General features: G+C 32.8%; 1 protein-coding gene across 2 annotated transcripts in view; it reads right to left on the bottom strand.

Moving 5' to 3' along the window:
* The window catches only part of LOC127251100 (uncharacterized), a 51,475-nt gene extending 32,324 nt beyond the window's left edge, over positions 1-19,151 (bottom strand). The window contains exons 1-22 of one of the 2 annotated variants that reach the window (XM_051274690.1): positions 18,854-19,151; positions 17,957-18,038; positions 16,196-16,299; positions 14,726-14,821; positions 14,560-14,607; positions 13,519-13,569; positions 12,676-12,779; positions 12,425-12,542; positions 12,000-12,101; positions 11,670-11,870; positions 11,051-11,205; positions 10,354-10,509; positions 9,967-10,059; positions 9,342-9,690; positions 8,730-8,843; positions 7,729-7,824; positions 7,539-7,606; positions 3,303-3,423; positions 3,019-3,225; positions 2,712-2,939; positions 2,494-2,603; positions 2,244-2,340 (exon numbers count right to left, since the gene is read on the bottom strand). In XM_051274690.1, coding sequence (XP_051130647.1) covers positions 2,244-2,340; positions 2,494-2,603; positions 2,712-2,939; positions 3,019-3,225; positions 3,303-3,423; positions 7,539-7,606; positions 7,729-7,824; positions 8,730-8,843; positions 9,342-9,690; positions 9,967-10,059; positions 10,354-10,509; positions 11,051-11,205; positions 11,670-11,870; positions 12,000-12,101; positions 12,425-12,542; positions 12,676-12,779; positions 13,519-13,569; positions 14,560-14,607; positions 14,726-14,821; positions 16,196-16,299; positions 17,957-18,038; positions 18,854-18,868 — 2,715 coding nt within the window. In that variant the 5' untranslated portion in view covers positions 18,869-19,151. Of the gene's footprint in view, positions 1-2,243; positions 2,341-2,493; positions 2,604-2,711; positions 2,940-3,018; positions 3,226-3,302; positions 3,424-7,538; positions 7,607-7,728; positions 7,825-8,729; positions 8,844-9,341; positions 9,691-9,966; positions 10,060-10,353; positions 10,510-11,050; positions 11,206-11,669; positions 11,871-11,999; positions 12,102-12,424; positions 12,543-12,675; positions 12,780-13,512; positions 13,570-14,559; positions 14,608-14,725; positions 14,822-16,195; positions 16,300-17,956; positions 18,039-18,853 lie in introns of both variants that reach the window. The other variant, XM_051274681.1, reaches the window with a different exon arrangement.
* Positions 19,152-20,475: the final 1,324 nt, after the last annotated feature.

Consider the following 20,475-nt stretch of genomic DNA (forward strand, 5'->3'; position numbering starts at 1 on the left):
AACATAATAACTAATACTACGGTAATACAACGATTAGACCAAAGTGTCATTTTCTGCGTCGGGTATAGACATGCAGTGGTATCGGGGCCATTGTAGTTGGTGCTTGCACTTGCAGTTGTTCCATATTAACTTTATTCCCCTCTGAAAAAGCCTTGTCGGGGACCATCCAGTAAAAAGAGTAGTCGGGGACTGCAAGGCTTTTTTGGAGAGGAATAGAGTTGATATGAAACAACCGCAAGTGCAAGCACCGGAAACAACGGCCCTGGTACCGCTGCGAGTCTATAGCCGATGCAGAAAAGAAAACTTTGGTCTAATCGTTTCATTAACGTAGTATTACTTATTATGTTAGTCAAGATCAATTATTTGGTATTTTTATTATGTCATTGCAAATTAGTCCTTAATCTTATTTATAATTAGATTAATGAGTTGATATAAATAAATAGTAATTAGGATTAGAGGAGATTATCCAAAATAATTAGTGTAAGGCGGCTACAACTGGTTAGAGGAGATTAGTTCTTCTTCTGAGCAAATTGTGTTATTGTATCTATCACTCACTATCACCTCCGAAAAATGCTTACAGTATATAAATCATGATAACTTTGAAATTGTTGAAAATTCCAATACTGAGTGAGCAGGTCTCACATTGATAGGCAATTTGATATTATGTGAAAATAAGAAGCAAGATGTGGTTGTGCATTCTAATGTTGAAGCTGAGCATCTTGCTATGGCCTTAGTTATATGTGAACTCCTCTAGGTTAAACAATTACTTTCTGAACGCAAGTTTTGTAAGATGACGAAGATGAAGTTGTGGCGTAATAACTACACAACACTATACATTGCATCAAGCCCAGTCTTTCACGAACAAACAAAGCATATTGAATAAAATTGTCACTGTAATAGAAAAAGTGTTATATGGATATATATAGATACCAAATATAGGGTGTGTTTGGTTACCGATTCAGTTTTAAGAAGGAAGTTGGACTAGAAGTGATTTATTTAGTTAATATTTGGTTTAGATATAACATATATGTGATTAAAAGAATTTTAAAATATATATAAATATTTTAAAAACTATATTTCAATATACAATATAGATATCATTAAAATTTTATATAATATAAATAAAATTTATTTATGATTAACATAAATTAATTTTATAAAAATAAAAATCTTTGAATGTGTATAGATAGAATATTTGTTTATTGAAGAGAGTGATAGAAATAGAAAATTTTAAGTGGATAGCATATGATATAATATTTGGGGAAATATTGGGAGCATAGTATCAATAGAAATATAACCAGTAACCAAACACACCTATACTTCCTCAATTGATTAGCTTGCAAACATTCGACAAAGACTCTTAGAGGTTCTAAATCCGAGTTCATAAGTAATACACTTGGATTGTATGATTTATACACCTAGCTTGAGATGGAGTGTTAGATTAGGGTTTAGGGGAAAAAATATTGGGAGCATAGTATCAATAGAAATATAACCAGTAACCAAACACACCTATACTTCCTCAATTGATTAGCTTGCAAACATTCGACAAAGACTCTTAGAGGTTCTAAATCCGAGTTCATAAGTAATACACTTGGATTGTATGATTTATACACCTAGCTTGAGATGGAGTGTTAGATTAGGCCCTTTATTTATGGTTAGTTTAGGCCTATTTTAAACTATATATATATATATATTGTGCTATGTAAATTTTCTAATGATAATTTCACAATCTTTTACAGAGTGCTTATTGATTGGGCAAACTAGGGTCACTCCCCAAAATTGAGTGTGACTTAAAAAATGACGTAGATGAAAGGCCTTTGCCCCGTGGAAACTTAATTTTGACAGAAATTGGTTGTGGCACTTGAATCCATCTCTTAGTGCCTTAAGTCTCTCTCCAATACACTACTAAAAGTGCAATGACCTCTGGACTTTTTCGCCAAGCACGGTGCTCATGGTGGCAAGAAGCTTTCATTTTTTCCATAGGTTTTTACTTTGCTATTCAGTGTTCTCCTTATTTACATCTCTAGCTTATGCTTGTTTTGCTAATAGGCTCTAACTCTTGTCCAATGTACTACTCTACATACCCTCTCTTCAAGAAATAAATAAACATTAAAAGAATAAAAATAAAATAACAGCGAAATTCTCAATCTAAGACCATTTTCAATTCAATATTATAGGATGTATACTGAATAAACTAGCTAGAGTAATCCTGTTATTGACATAACACCAAAAACATCACCTACCTTTTGGATATCCATGCCTCTAATGCTAATAGCAACGCAAAAAGGAGAACCACCAACATTGGAGGGAGGAACATGGAATACTTGCTTCCCAGCCATGCTGCAGTTCCAGAAGTTAAAATGAGAAAAAAACAGATTACTAAATTACTTTCAAAGGTCAAAGCATTAAATTAAATTTCAGACAGACAGTTGTTCAACCAGCATTCCAAAAAAATATCATCATAATACAAATAGAACATGGAGGAGGCAAGACCTCGTGCATCGTTGATAGCTTTGTGATGTTTCAGATTCCAAAACATAAAGGTATAATCCAGATAAAGCAAGAAAACAAGGTTGCAGTGCAGCAACTGAATAACCAATCCCCTGCACAAAAATTATTCAAACCGATTCAAAGCAATAAATAACTAATAAGTCACATAAATAGATAAATAACTAATCTGTATGGTACATGGTATCAAGATATCAACATACCTTCCATACTATAATTCGGGCCTCAGTTGCCAGATCAGGGGGATTCCATGGTATAATACCAGTTTGGATGTTTTCTACAGTGTGCTGATCATCATTAGGCATTGCACCATAGAGTATATTCAACAATTCATTAAGCTTGGAATATCTTTCAGGAGAGAAGTGTATCCCAAGGCGTGGGATTTCAACTGATACACTTGTTGCAGGATGGTACGGATGTGGTACCTTAATCTTAGCGGTCAAAACAGTACATATCAACACCAATTACAAATCATAGAAACTTAATAAAATATTGCTTGATATAATATACCTGATCAACAATCACAGACATTCCACAAGGATCAATCAAAGAATAGTATTTGTCCGCATCTTCGGAACAAGAAATGGGAGGTTGAGATTGCCAATTGAAAAATTGCTCTTTAGAAACACAAGCTGTAAAGAACGCAGTGATATCCCTTCCAGATATATGGAAACGTGAGTATAGACTGTGACCATTATCATGCAGTTGACCATCCTCCTATAATTTACACAAAATGGTTAACCATATCTTCTGTGAGATACAAGCAAATCCAGAGATGAATACAAATTAAATACCTTTGTTTGTAGGGTGAAATGCCCAAAATCTAATAGAAGATGGCTCTCATTTTCACTGGATGTGGAAGATCTTAAGGGAACTCTAACTTTTGGAGCATCAAGATCAATGTCAAGAGCAAATCTGATAATATTATGAACAAATGTTCAGGTCTTCTTCAGGCATAGTTATGCTCAGAATAACAATATAAGCACACACCCTAATATTGGCTCTCTATTAAAATCCATGAAAATTGCAAGATTAGGGAAGTCAATGCACGAACCATTTGTAATGTTGCTTTTATGAAGCAATCAAATGAGTATAAAAAAAATACTATTGTTCATTATTAAACCAAAATATGTATATTATATAATGACTATGAACATGCTAATATAATGCTCTTTATGCTTGTTTATATATATTCATTTGTCTTCATTTTATTTTTATTTTTTGAAAGAAATCATTATATATAATAACAGATATAGATTACGATCTGATTGCATGTCTTTGTTTATATACTTACAATTGTATTCAATATGATATTCTTAAAACTTCTTTATTTATTCTTTTCTTAGTCATATGAATTATTAAATAAATGAAAGGGGAAAATGAATTAGCTTGCTAGGCCCTATTGCCTTCTCTTCTATTTGTTAGACATTTATATACAGTTAAGACCATGTTGTATATTGTACTTTATTCTTTATAAACATTTTTCACATCTTTCATTTATTGCACATAATAGATTTGCAAGTTGCAACCTGTGGTAATTTTATAATATATTTAGGGTGTGTTTGTTTGAGGGTTTGGATTTTGAGTTGGAATTTGAATAGGAAAAATTTTGAATTTGAATAGTTGTATGATGTGATATAAATAGGTGTTGATGTGATGTTTTGGATGTAAAATTGATTTTTCGTATAATATAAAAAATAAAAAATACGTGTTTGATTTGATGTTTTTGGGGGGGAGGGAAATGGGATGAATAGTGGATTTAAAATCCAATCCCCCAAACAAACACACCCTTAGTAGAACTGTAGAAGTTGTTATTCTTCGATTAGTTTATTGTTAAATTATAAGTTTCATTACACCAGCATCTGTGTTTACTATGAACATTAGTCTAGGTAAACAGCCATCTTACTTAGATATTTAGAAAATAAATAATAAAAATGAAAAAAACAACGCATTTTGTTAAACAAACAAACTTGCATTTTTTAATATGTAAAATTATTGACAAACCTAAACATTCATATAGTAGGTCCATGTGCCAATCCAAGATCTTAACACCGTAAAAGTGTATGTAGAAAATGAATTGAATTGAAAGATAATGAGTTGTATTCCCATGCATTGATACTTCAAAATACAATTTCCTTTTCTTCTCCTTTGAGAAACATGGGATAACTTAGAGAAAGGAGAACTAGACTCAAGCTAGTAGAGATTAGATATCATTGATAGTGAACCTAAACCCAAGCAAGGAAGTCTGATCTTCCCCGAGCCCCTCTTTTACAAACTGGTCCACCAGATAGTTCGCACTTCTAATCACATAATGAAATAACAAGGGGGCACTTTGAGATGAAACCCAAAAGTTTGCATATCATAAAATTTAACCTTCATGGGGCTGAAGTTCCTTAAATCCAACCCAAGGCATTTGTGGAGTCACAATCAACATAGATTTTTGGAAAAGGTGCCAATTGGTCATCCAACAAATGCTCCCAAGATACGAATAATTGCCAAAATTTCTGCAGGACCACAGAGTGACCATGATCATGATATTAAGGAGTAAGGACCTTGTATGGAGATCTTTAAAGGTAGTGAACAATTCCGATTCGGTGTCCCAATGGCTTGTGGCAAACGAAATATCTGTGACAATTAGATAATTCAATTTGCTAAGAAGTATTTAACATCTCTCTAGATCTTTCAAGCATTCTCTTTGCCCCCAGCAAGTTTAACAGTAGGTTCCATCTTTGTTCCCCACTCTTGACGTGAGGCTTTATGTCATGTAGGGTGGTGTTAAGTCATGGTGGACGAAATGTGCTTTGAATGCTACAATACTTGGGAGATGGTTTAGTTGCCACCAGGAAAAACAGTTGTACCTTGTTGATAAGTTTATGCAGTCAAGGTTTACCCTAATGCTTGCATTGATCGTCTCAAAGCTCCGCTTATCGCAAAAGGCTTTGCTCAAGTGTATGACTATACAAAAACTTTTTCTTCCATTGCCAAGATATCTTATGTTAACCTTTTTCTCTCTGTAGAGGCTATGCGTAGTTGGCCTCTTCATCAACTAAACATAAAAATAATATCTTTTGCATTGTGAGCTTCAAGAGAAGGTGTATATCTAGCAACTACTTGGTTTTGTGCTCAAGGGGACTCCGATCTCATTTGTCGCCTTCATAGCTCAGTCTATGGCTTAAAAAAATCTCTAGGAGCCTGGTTTGGATATTTCCATCTTGTTATTCAAGAATTTGGAATGACACAATGTTCGTCTAATCATACTCTACTTTATAAACATACTCTAGAAGGACAATGCATTTATCTAGTTATCTATGTTGATGATATTTTCATCATAGGGATGATATGGATGGGATCACACGGTTGAAGAGTCGCACAATAATTTTCATTCTAAGGAGTTAGGACCACTACAGTGTTTCTTTGGAATTGAGATTGCATAATCAAAGGATGGTGTTATCATATCTCAAGGAAAGCATGTTCTTGATACGTTGGAAGAAACATGCATGATTGAATGAAAGGCGGTGAATTCTCTTATGGATCCAAATACGAAATTGATTCCTAGACAAAAGGTACCCTTGACTGATGTTGGACGATATAAAAGGCAAGTTGGGAAGCTCAATCATCTCACTTCTTCCGACCAAATAGATTATTTGTGGTAAGTGTGGCTAATATGATTCTTCGGTCTCTCTGACTCTTATTCAAAGGCACTTATACGCATTTTTCGATATATTATTGAAGGATCTCCGGAAAGGCTTACTCTATAAAAACATAGTCACTCTGAAATTGTTGGATAGTCAAATGTTGCTTGGGCAAGGTCTCGTCTGTTCTAGTGTTGAAGTTGAATACCGTGCAATGGCCTTAGCTCTATGTGATTTTCTCTGGGTTAAACAATTACTTTGTGAACTTAAGTTCCGTGGGATTGCAAAGATAAAGTTGTGGTGTTATAACCAGGCAACAAATTGAAATAAATTGTCACTTCATCAGTGAAAAAGTGGTATTTGGACGTATAAACACCAAATGTGCGTCCTGCAGACATATTGACAAAGGCTCTTAGAGATCCTAGATCCGAGTTCATATGTAACAAGCTTGGATCATATGGTTTGTATGCTTCAACTTCAGAGTGTTAGATTAGGCCTATTATTTATGATTAGTTTAGGCCCATTTTAAACTACATATATTGTGTAATGTAACTTAATTTTTCTTGAGGAAATACAATAAACTTCTACATATTCCATAATTCTAATATAAATAAAACGTCTTTTCTCTCCAAAACACAAACAAATTCACAATTTGCATATTAGCTCTCTATATTCAACATATTGTTTGATGTCAACACTGCTGTAATGAGTTCTATATTGATTTATAAGATTGCTTTCAAGGAATCAAACTAACATAATGACCAACGGAAAAGAAGATACATAGACAATATAAGTATAACAGCGGTCAGTCCTAAAGTAGTTGAATATAGAAGCACTAAAGCACATAACAATCATTGCAGCTAGACTTAATAAAGTTTCTAGAACCATCAACATGTAAGACGCTATTATTCTTTGCACATCTAACCTGTCCGTGGATTCTGCTCTCCAATTTTGTAAAGCCTAAATGCTTTGAAACAAAATGCAACATATACTCACAAAAGTTTCATTTCAAAACACATAATGTCTAAAACTTAAGCCACAACCCTAACATTCACTATACCATAGAGAATATTCGATAAGGATATTCTGATATCGATAACAAAAGATCAAAGATAAAACTATAAAAAAAAAAAATAGAAAAACAAGCCATTTTTGTTTTATGTCGTAAATCAATTATTCTCATCAAATCAAACAAAGCCAACAGTCTGAATAAACTGCAACAAAAAATGTGCCTGAAGTCCAGACTTCAAATCATTGAACTTCATACTGCAATGGTAAAACATGAAATGCCCACTGATATTATAATCATAAATACATGCTATTCAAGGAAACATCAACAGAATGGAGATAGAGTAGCATGTAAAGCAATTTTCCCAGATAATAGAGAGAGAAGGATACCTGCTCTGCTTCTCTAAGACCATTTGGAATTGCTCCTGAGCCTTCCGTGTTACTTCTTCAATTTTGTGCTGCCAATCAAATAGATTCCCCAAAGGTAAGTTTCAACCAGCAATCATGAAATGATATCTAAAAAAATAGATAAAAAGAGGAATAGGCTTCTTAAAATTTCATGAATTATTAAACTTATTACCTGCAAGGCAGTTGCAGTTTCCAACGCAATAGTAGGACTAAAGGCACTGCTCCTCTTCACAAATTGTATGAAGCGATCATAACTTTGCACAAGCACCTGTGGTGTTCATTTAGAAGGAGGGATGGAACAAGACCATCAGAAAACAATCCAGACTAGGTGAGAATACAGGACAATATTTTTTTACAAACATGACAGATTTCCTTCACTAGATTCTTTAGGAAAAAAATGGGTCTTCGTTTGCGGTCACGTCAAACTTCGTAGGTGCACACACATTAAAATTTTTATTTTTTTTTTGTAGTATAATAATCAACATTTCAAGAGAACAGTGCGAGAATAGCTTCGAAGGGCAAAAATGCTATGTTGAAAAGAAAGAGCTAACAATGAGAAACATTTATTTAGGATATTTATCCATCACCAACAGTTCAGCAAGAGAAAATGCATTGCTTGTACAATCTCCTTGTTAAAGTAGCTCGATATATAATGATATAAATCTTGGTAAATAGTTTTAGCTATCAAAGACAATGATGCTAGACAATAGAATAATCAAGTTTGAATACCACAGCAACCTACTAAAGAAATATTATTTCACCTGCTAGGCTAGCCTACATAGGAGAAGCACACATCATTTGAATCAAATTACTTTTAACACAGGCTTCATGTGTGTTGGAATGATTGTTTTATAAGAGACCCGCTAAGTTGAACACCATAAATAGGGAGAATTGGTGTCTAAAATCAGTACTATTACTCAGCATAGCTATGATGCCATTATTGTGAAAACCATGTAGAACCACATCATCTATACCACATGTAATACATAGATTGATGCATTAAATAACAACTTAAAATATCCAACCTTCATTCTTTTCAATTTTGTGATGGAAAGATAAAAAATTTATCCCAAAGAAAAATCACGTAATAATCACAACATTTTGATCCAAGGAGAAATTGGAACTTCACAAACAATGTAGTAATAAAATGTTACAATATCTTTAGCATATTACCGTGACATGACAAGGAGAAATTGTCGCAGCAAGCCTCCAATCCACACTTTCTCCAGCAGGAGCATACACAAAACTAGCTTGCAAAGCATTCACCTTTTGCTCATTGGAGAAACTCTATGGCCAAAGTCATAAAGTAACTCATATATCCAAGAAGAATGATAAAGGCCAACCACAATCCAAAAAGTCAATGAAGGAAACAAAAGATAGAATTAACTTATGCAAGAAATATTTACAGTACACTAGCAAAATATCTAAATTGGCAATATATATCTATTGTCATTTAAATATTAACATGTGTAATACAATTCATCATACACCATACCTATAGTTAAATCAGATAATGTATTAAGATCAAACACAATAAATGTTTTTAATTTTCCTGCAAGCCTATATAATTCTATACTTAATGCAAATCACATCAGATCATCTGTTTAAATAAACATTTGTATTTTGTGTCTAGAAAACATCATGATTGAAGATGGGAATCAAAACAAAACCAAACAAGCTGTTGTTTTAAGGTTTTACTAAACTTCTCACACCCAGACAGTAATTCACAATTTATACAGCACCCACATGTTTCATATTGGAATACAAGACTAAATGACAGCAAACCTGGGCAAGAGATCCTTCGGGAGAAGTCAATCCATAATATTGCAATGCTACATCACATTGAGTGCTCCGATGTTTAAACTTGGTAGATATATTTAGATTTTCAAATCTACCACAAACAATCTCAGTGTTATCAATATTGACAATCCTGGCAGCCGCTTTACTAATGGAAACGATGATCATATAGTGTATCATATTCTGTATATCCTTCCCACTAAGAGACAAATCCTCTTCTGGTTGGAAACTTAGAAGCTTATTGACTGCTTCCCATTCTTCTTTAGTCAATCTCTCTTCTACTGACTGAGAAACATGCTTAGTGTTGACTGAAGAGTCATCTTCTGTAGCGTTCCGCCTGCTTGACAAGAATGCAGCAGAAGAAACATCTATTAATAAGAACTACAAGAATAAAACAGATCAATTTAAAATGCAAATGTAATATCAAGTATATAATGTTTTAGCTAATATATTTCTTATGCTTGAGGTAATGAATTGCAAGCTGAAGGTGGTAAATACTTGCACATAGAAAGAACAAATCAGCTTAAATGCCAACAGATTCAATAAAAAATAAGTGAAACAAGTAATGCAGCCTCTAGTTTAAAGGATTTTTAAAAAAAATCCTTATACAGACCATTTTAAGGAAAACCAGCTGCTTCTTCTATGCATACTCTGTTCAGATGCCTCCTTAGATTTTACTGATTCAACCTTGGCATGGGCAAGAAACCTAAAGCAGAATAGGAAAGATGCGTATATGTCATTAGTTAGAAACAGGAGAATAACCACCAAAGCCAATCAAGTGAACCACATTTACAAGCTCTAACAAAACTAACCATCTCAATCCAGAGAATACGCTTATGTACACAGATCATTACTCATACTATCCAATGTCCATAAGAAAAGGATACATAGGCAGTGCCACATGTAAGCAGATACTACTACACGGGAAGTTTTTCTCTACCAATATATATATATACACATCATTTGCGTGGCAAAACTTCAGAAAGTTACGGGTACATACCTCCATAACAAAATAACTTTAGGATCAAGATCTTTTTCAATGGATCTTAGTTCAGAATTATCTACATTTAATTGTTGTAATGAATCAGCATATAGTTGCACGTATCGTCTACGAAGATGACATAGACGCTGGATTTGCTCCCAAGAAAAGCGATAACTGTCAGGATATAGATAAGAAGCAAATTAGTTTAGGAAAAATTGAAAATGGAAAAACAAGAATCCCCATATACAGCTGCAAGATGATATCTAGGTGTTCAAAAAACTTCAATAGTTCCATTTAGATCATTCTAACCATAGATATTTGAGACTCAAAACTGGATTCTAATCATTATGTTCCAACCAAACAGACAATAAGCTTTTCAACAAGGCATTTTCCATCAAATTAACAGGCATACTATAAATCATGCATTTAGTCATGTGGATATAGAATTAACTGTTGACTAACTTCTTATATATAGGATCAGAAACTCATAAGAACCCTTGCATGTGTATACGCATCTACTTTATTTACATGCTCATGGAACAAATCATATTTGTGCTAGTAGGATTTCCCGTACAGTTAAAGAAACATTTCAATTTCTTTGCCTGGGTTTACAAGGTTGTGTCCGCAAAAGTGTTCCTCTTTAATGTTACGAACATGTACGTGAGCTTTACATAGTGGCATTCATATTTACTCGGCATTTCTAAACCAATATTACCACATCTTCTGTTGCAGCCCAGCCTGGGCAGCATAACGCCACCATAAGGCAGCACCCTCTGAAACTGGCACCCTTGGTCTTAAATGGCAAACCTCAACATGAATTCTATAAATGGATATGACCTCCATAAGTTTAATCCAGTCATGATACTGAGCCTGAAAAGAGAAGCAGATCTTATAAATGCATACCCTTTTGAAACTGACAGAGCTGTTATTTAAGTCATCTAAAATACTATTGTAATATACTAATATTAACATTCTTACTGCATGACAGGCACCTTGCAGTAATACGGAGAAAGATAATGTTCATTCAATGACAAAAGCCCAAGAATATCAAAATAAACTGATAAGCAGAAATGGAAAAAATCCAATACCAGAACATCTTACATGAATTGAGGTAGATGCCATCAAGGAATATTAGCTTGAAAAGTAAAAGCAACAAATTAAAAGTTTAGAAAGACTATCTTAATTAAGAGATACTTGCAAGTTTTGCCTCTCCCAATTTTAATTTCCTTTGTAACCCATATATTAGAATATATATTAACTTCCCAAATCAAGTGCATAAGATAAAAAAAAAAATAACTCTAGCACATATTGATGATATATATTAAGGTTCATACCTCAGTAATTGTCAAAGACACATTGGTGATAACAAGAGAAGCCTTCTCAAAAGGAACACTAGTATCATTACGTTCCACATTTCCAAGACGATGATATTTAAGGACTCCATTGATGGGAGACACTATGTAGTTTCGACCTTGAGACCATGGAGACATTGAAGTGGTATCTTTGGAAGATTCATTAATGCCATCTTCAAAAATCTAACAATATATAGGGATCACAGTAACAATTAAACATTAAAGAGAATGTTTGAGAGGTAGCACCAGGTTGAAACATACAGAACAAGAAATATTATGAGGAAATGAGAGCAAAGCAAAAAGAGAATGTACCTCAATCCATTCCCGAGGGCTAAGATCCTCCCATCTCTTGTCCAATTTCCAGGGATCACGATCACAATCATGATACATAGCAAGTCTTTCAAGTTGTAGCGACTACACCAGAACACAAAAGAAGGCAAAAATGCTTGCGAATCAAGACATCTAAAGGCACAAAGACTCAATATAGATTTTGCACAAGAATACTCTTGAACAGTGGATTTGAATACAACAATAAATGTTGTCACATGCATGTGGAGACAAAGAAATGCATTGGAAATCTCAGTATGACATCATTGCATTCAGAATCACCTTCTAAGTCCCAAATTAATTTATCTAGATCACCTTTTCTTCCCATTCAGAAAACTTGATATTTTTCAAGAAAGATCAAACTTATAAAGACTACACAAAAAAGCTACCATTACATGTACGATCATTACCTTGCGCAATTTATCCAAAGCACCACTTGTGTCAAAGGTTTCATTGCCCTGTTCATCCATGGTGACAGCAGCAAGTTTGGCAAGCGTAAATCCACAAGAAAATGGGTGTCCAGGATTGCTGTACAGAACATCACAAAGTTGCACAGAAAACAAAATCCAATGAACCCCCAAACATTAACATACAGATTCAGGCACAAGAATTAATCATATTCATAGGAAGTAATTCCGTTGACACCCAAACAAACTCCAACCTCACAGAATCTTCATAGCGAATGTGAACATTGGTGATGGAAATCTTAAGGTTTCCAATTATTGTAGCAATTACTGAGCCTAGCCAAGAATTTCCAGCAGGGGGCTGCAAATCATTACAAACTCATTACAAAATAATAGGTGAACCACTAGAAGCCTATAAATAAATGAACAGCTTAATACTCCCAAACTACTACTTTAGACCAAATGCAGATTTCAAAGAGATCAACAGGAAGAAGAGCACAGCTTTCCAGCTCAATATATTTCCTAATACCATGAGATATTTCTTCTTACATGCATTAACAACTCTCAGAGATTTAGAAGACAAGTGAGTATGATTTAGTATTATCAAACACATGACAGGTCAACCATGGAAACCAAAATAGTAGAAGAAATTGTGTATGACAACTAAATAATTACATTTTTTCTATATTCTCATGTTATCAATGGAACATTCTCAACCTATCAACACTCCACTAAGGAAAAAAAAAAGAAAATTACACTCTACGAAGACTGACTCCAAGTGCTAACCCATCCAAAAGGCAATATTGAAAAGAGCTGAAAGAAAAAAAAAATTGGGAAGAGTACAACAAAAAGAACCTTGCAGAGTCTAAATAAAAAGCTTTAGAAATTATAGCTATGGTACTTCTAGATAGAAAAATTATATCTGACAGTTAAAGAGGATAAAACACAACAAGAACAGTTGTTTCAGAAGCATGTTATGATAATCTAGTCTGTCCAGCAAAAGAAAAAGATAATTTGGAAATAAGACAAACACATAAGGTTCCTTATGAACTAGAAATTTGCTAAATAGATGGAGTACTAGCAGAAGGCATTACTAATACATTTCCAGGCTTTGATCTTGATATTGCTTCAAGGGTTGCTGATTCGGCTTCCTGCATAATGAACAAATACATTAAGGGGTAACAAGGAGACAAAGAAACAATAAGAGAATACAATAATGTAAACACAAAACACTCTAAGTATGGTTGAGTCCCAGTCAAACCAAGCATTTTATTTATTCATTTTCTTTCTAGTCTCCTAGGAGTCATCCAATCAAGTTCTATGCTAGACACCAAATCTTTCCTTGACAGTTAGGGTGTGTTTGTTTGGGGTATGAATTTTAAGTTGGGATTTGAATAGTAAAAATTTTGAATTTGAATAGTTGTATGATGTGATATAAATAGGTGTTGATATGATGTTTTGAATGTAAAATTTATTTTTAGTATAATATAAAAATAAAAAATAGATAATTGATTAGATATTTTGGGGGGAAAAAATGAGATAGAATAGTGAAAATCAAATCCAATCCTCCAAACAAACACACCCTTAGATGGTACCTCGCTATCTTCCTCTATTTATAATATATCCCTTTCTTTCCAAAATAAAAATCAGCTTTGCTAAATTATTACCTTACCTGAAAAATTGAACTGGCATTGAAGTGTATCATTTTTTTAACTTCTAGTATCCCAACACTCCCCAACCCACACATGCACAGGTGCCCTCTTTATAAAGCCATACATACAAACCACCATTATAAATGGCTGGCAGAACAATCTGAACAAACTGTAATATTGAGCGACTTATTTGCCAAAGGGTCTAAGTTGACAGAGACATGCTTCATTTATATTGAATAAAGTTTTATTTTCTTCAATGCAACTCCTCACGATTAGGCTGTTGAAAGACTTTTCACTAGAAATGAAATTTGAACATGGAACCTCCTCTCACACAAATACTACATTAGCATCAGCTAAAGATTTAAACCAGTAGAACTGCAGACGATATATCACTTTGATATTTATTTACACTTTACATACTTCATGTATAAGAAATTAACATTAAAAAAAAAAAAAAAAAAAAAAAAAGAAAAGAAAGAAACTACTCACATCAATTTGTTGTAGTTTGGCCTCGAAAAGTTTTTCCTGGTCTTCTTCCTAATGGGGGAAAAACAGAAATTGCATTAGGAGGGAAAATATTTAGAGTTTCACGGGGAAGGAGTATAGATAATTTCTATAAATTTTTCAAAACGCATGGATTGCTAGAAATGAATACCTTTAAAAAAGTTCCACCAAGTGCAGGATTGGCAAGAATAAAGACTTGGTCAATTAGAACAATAACTGGTTCCTTTCCAAGACTTTTCCATGGTACCTAATGAACAGAAATAAACAAACACACAAATCATTTATGCATCCATTATAGAAAACAATAATATTCAATATTCAATAGTTCGTGAAGAAACCACCAAATCGCAAAAGAATGTTCAACTTTTTAGCTCTCATATATGATCTTTATCATTATAGGTGCATTCAGATATATTTTGGAAGTGTTATGATGTTTTGGGTTGGTTTATGAATGATAAAAAGTTGAATAGACTAGGTATTTGATGTAACATAAATAGACGTTTGATATTATGGGTGTGTTTCTTTTGATGAGTTTGAAAAAAAATTGGTTTGGATTTGGTATGAAAATAATGTTTGATGGGATATTTTGTGAGAGAAAAAAAATGTATTTTTTTGGGGAAACGCAGAGTCCAAATAGTAAAATTTGGGGAAACTCGGCTAAATATTTTATATATATAATATTTTAAATGAAAGATAGTGTTTGTTCACTTACACACAACACTATGAACCATTTTCAATAAAAGTATATTATTTTGTTTCATAAAATATTTTAAAAAATAACAAAAATAAATATTTTTAACATATTATTGTCTGTGTAAAAAATTTTTTGAATAACAAAAATAAATATTTTAAATAACATTATTACAGTTGACAATAACCAACAACAAAAACTCAAGAAATTTCTAAACCTTAAGGTTGTGTTCTTTTGTGAGTTTTACTATTCGAATTCCTTTTTTTCCTTCAAAAATATCAAATCAAACAATTACTTTTCCTTTTTTATATTATACTATAAATTTATTTTATATTCAATACATCACATCAACCTCTATTCATATCACATCAAAATTTATTCAAATTCAACTTTGTACTATTAAAAAATCCAAACCCAAAAACTAAAACCCACAAACAACACACCCTAAAAGAACACAACTATAGATTTTAAGTAAGTAAAAACTCTTTAGAGAGAATATTTTATGAATAGTGAAAAAAACAAAGTTGAAAACATAGGTAAACAAAGCCAACATTTTTCCTAGAAGGGAGCTGGAAAATATTGCAAAATTTGTGAGTAGTATAGTAGAATAATATGAAGGCAGAAATGGAGAAATGGGAAACAGAATATAAGAAGGTTTAATTGCCACATATTTACAATTTTACATATAGCTCATCTATTTATAGATTTGGTTAAATAGACATAACATTTGCCTTGATAAACGTGTGTCAACAAAATTGTAAACAATATGGAATTTTAAATAATATTGAAGGTGAAAGAGACCAAAAAGAAGACATCAAGAAGTCATGGGCACACATATTTCACTCAACTCACACATATCAAGGTCACAATATCTTTGGAATTATTCATGAACGAGAAATCTAGGAAGCAACCAAAAAGCAAATGGTTTACCTTTAAGGTTATACTACCAAGGAAACCAGCTTTAACAATAACAGGAAGCTTCAATGCATTCAATGCCTCGGCTTTCAACTTCAAGTCTTTGAGAACCACATCCCCTGGAAAAAGCAGGAATATTCCTAAACATTAGTAGACATACATTGAGGTGCTAAAGCCAGTAAGTCTTAAAAAAGATTAGCCTTAAATATTTCAATTCATCAAATGAATAAAAGACGAACAAAACTCCACAATAGTAGCAGGCAACAAATTTAAAGCATAGAGATAAGATCATCAATAGTTATGTTAAAGTAGCATTTTCAATTATCATAAGATAATAGTGTTCCAAGGACCATTTTTCCGCAGTCAAATACAAAGCACCAAACATAGAATACAAACGGAGACTTCTTTAATTTCTCTGTAAACAATTCTCCAAATATTTTATATCGAACTAATAGGGACAAACTCAAATATGAAGATTTCCTAACCCTTTAAACTAAATATCATACTTCCCCATACCCATGTAAATGGTTCATTGGAATGTCATCTATGCACCTGTAAAATGGATGTCAAATTACATCACATTTGCTCGCTTCTCTTTATAACTAACAGCTTCCTTCTGTTTTGTCTATCAATGCCAATAACAAGTCTAAGGACACATAGAGATCTACTGATCCCTGCACCTTTCTTTACGTGTCTAGTAAAGTTCTGACTCCATCAATTGAATTTTGATGTAAAAACACCCATTATAAAGTGAAAGGTGATATAATCATCTTCTTGGGTATTCAAGATCAAGTTTGAAAGTTCTCTTCTTCCTTTTCATAAAGGAACTAAATAAATCAATTAAATTCCGAGAGGCTTCATGAAGTGCTTCTTTCGGGGTTAAACTCCCATTTGTCCATATTTTGAGAAAGAAAAAATGGCCCTTCTGCTCAGAAACGAAATGTTCCAAATGTTCCTTCATCCGAAATGGTGTTAAGAAGGTATTAACAGGCATTTCCAGATATATTACTCAAAAGAACCAACACAATACGCCTAATCAATTAGAATTGAGAAAATTTCTGTCCCTATTGTTACAAACATATGATTCATAGGGAAATAAACAATTGTTTATTTGAACATTATATCAGCTCATTCATTGTAACGTATATCATTTGCTGATTGATAGAAGCTCACAAAAAAAATATATCCCACTTCTACTTTTTTCCACTGGAGAAGATGGAGCGGGTTATCAACAGATTTTCCATGGATGCTGACACAACCATTTTGTCACTTATATGTCAGATTTCATGTTTGGCTATATGTTTCTCTCTATCTTTTTATTGTATCCTCTACTACGGTTTCTTATAATATAAATGTTTTACTTTCCAAATAAAAAGAACTATCTGAGCAGTCTTACATCATGCCATCCACTAAAATATAAAGCCCTAAAAACTCCCTCTTCTTGATTATAAAACAATGTATCCTATCTTTTATTTTAAGGCAATAAAAAGAATGATAATAAGTAACACTACCGCAATCCATGTACAGATGCCAATTCAAAGCAATTATTATAACAAAATGTAAAAAAGATAAACTCCTTTCCGACTGATGGAAAGGAAGCATTTTAAGCACGGTAAAATGGTAGTGCCATCACTTGAAAATTACTCCTTGAACGGCACAGCACTTTACCCACAATAAATAAGCTAGTACAACTACTGGGGACCCAACAACAAAAATCAGAAACAAGCTGATTTTCAGGAATAATGAGGTAAACATCAGAGAAATGCCATCACATACCTTTCCACACACTGATTCTCAAGGCTTCAGCGGACAGCCCATGGACATACTCACCTAGATATTTTCGAAGCAAATGCAAAACCTACAGAAAATAGAAAATCAGTTGGTAAGATGTTATCTATAAGTTTTATTAAGGTTTGTCAAAAGATGCATGCTTAGCCAACAAAATGAACAATATTGCATTCGTGTCACTATCATCCATGCGACCAAAACTCAGTATCAACAGATTAAGAAAGAAATATGTTTTAGTAAACACTGACCTTTTAACACAACAAAAACACCTAGTCAGCCCCACGGGAATGACCAGTTTACCCATTTGAGCATAAGGGTGGATAAATGTCCCATTAGGAATGATAACAGTGAAACCTCCCTCCCCCCTCCCCCCAACCAACACCCAAGGCAACCCTTTAATTAATAAATTACTAACACTCAAGAAGTCAAAGCAACCATTTTCATTGGCAATAAAGAATTTGAGTACCAATAATTCCATATACAAAATGAGACGAAAATTTAAAGTTTAAAGATGGAGGTTATCAGGCAGGAAGGTCCAGCATTTATCAAAACAACAAGCAGTTCCTTCATTTTTTAAGGTAAAAAAGGGTATTTTTCACAAGAATTCTCTCGTAGTTTGGTAGATTCCTTCCATAGAAGATTGATATTCCCAAGCAATCACAAAAAACCAGCAAATTATTCAGCAACTCATAGCCCTAATTCACTTTGAACCCTTGAACCGTGATATTCTTCCAGTTAATTTTCATATAAACGCATCCAAAATTAAAACATACATCCTTTGCAAAATACTCAAAGCAATAAGAGAGGCGATAACTTCACGGCTCCAAGAAACAGCGACAACCAATATAAAATAAAATAAAAATATAGGTGTGACGGAAAACTCACATGTGCTTCGAACATGGTGAAATGTCAAAGCTTAGATTGCACGAATTTCACAGTTTAAGATTTCATCAAAAACTGAATGATCGGCTTCGAAGAAAAACCTCATCCCATTGATTCGAACGAACGAAAGTGAAATTGAGGAATGATCGGAAATGCGGGAAGCGTTAGAGAGAAAAACTGGCGAATGTGTTCCTGCGGGAAGACTGGGGTGGGGTCGCCAGGTGCTGCGGACTCTTGTAAGCGCAGAGACGAATTGCAGGCCTACGGATCCTGCTCCTGCTCCTCCTGTCCCTGTCCCTGCCCCGCCGGCAACAAAGTGGAATTGGAATTGGACATCCTACCGAGGCTTCGGCTTCGGCCCAATATGTTTCTAAGAGAGAAGCCCAGTATTCAATAAGAAAATAAAAAATCAAAGGCCCAATTTAGTTTTTCAATGTATTTTATTTTATTTTTGTATAATTAAAAACATACTCCTTCCCTCCGGTTACTCGAAAGCTATTTAAGCATCAAACTTAAAAAATAAATATTGTATTAAAAATGAAAAATAAAAAAGTACTTTCAGAAATTTAGTTAATAAATAAAAAATATATATACAATCAATTAATAGTATTTGTTATAAATAATTATTGAATAAAAAAATAATTATATATATATATTTTTGGTAATAGAGTAAATTTAAGGTGCAAACAGCACAAATAAAGAATTAATTTAATAAATTGAGGGAGGGGTAAAATTCGACCAAATAGCATTATTTTAATTATTCATTTGAGTTTTAATGAATAAATAAATCGAACTCTTAAATTGATTTTTATTTTTTTTTATGATTTTTATATTAATGTAATTTGTTTCATTTTTATTTCTTCAATTAAAAATGAAAAATATTGGGCAATCTTATTTTTTGGATTTTGGTATTATTTAATTTTGAAAAATATCATATTAAATATTTCATATGTTTCATTTCAATGAATTTAGTTTATCATTTTTTATGTATTACTCAAAAGTATATATTTTTTTTTTATAGTAAAACTAATTCATATATATACACTAAAATACTTTTAAATGTTATAAAATTATTCATTCTCTTTATACTATCAAAGATAAAAATGTCAAAATTATTCATTTTTTTATTAAATCGAATCGACAAGACAAGTTATATTATACGAACTATGTATAAAAAGTAAGATCTGAAGACGTCAGAATTTGAATCAAATCTCATGATCACGAGTCCACCCCACACCATCATATCATCTCGTATATAATATCATATTTCATAAGACTAAAATTTTGGTTCAAACATGACCAAAAGCTTGCGTTGATTATTTAATCAAACATTATTATTTATATACATATATAAATATTAGGTGATTACAGGCTCCATAATTACCCAACTATATATGATAACTTCATCAAATATTTGGGGGATTGGATTTTAAATCCACTATTCATCTCATTTTTCCCCCAAAAAACATCAAATCAAACACCTATTTTTATTTTTTATATTATACTAAAAATCAATTTTATATTCAAAACATCACATCAACACTTATTTATATCACATCATACAACTATTCAAATTCAAAATTTTTACTATTCAAATCCCAACTCAAAATCCAAACCTCAAAACA

The sequence above is a fragment of the Andrographis paniculata genome, unplaced genomic scaffold (assembly GCF_009805555.1).
Source record: "Andrographis paniculata isolate CXL003 unplaced genomic scaffold, ASM980555v1 Contig11END, whole genome shotgun sequence".
Classification (NCBI taxonomy): domain Eukaryota; kingdom Viridiplantae; phylum Streptophyta; class Magnoliopsida; order Lamiales; family Acanthaceae; genus Andrographis; species Andrographis paniculata.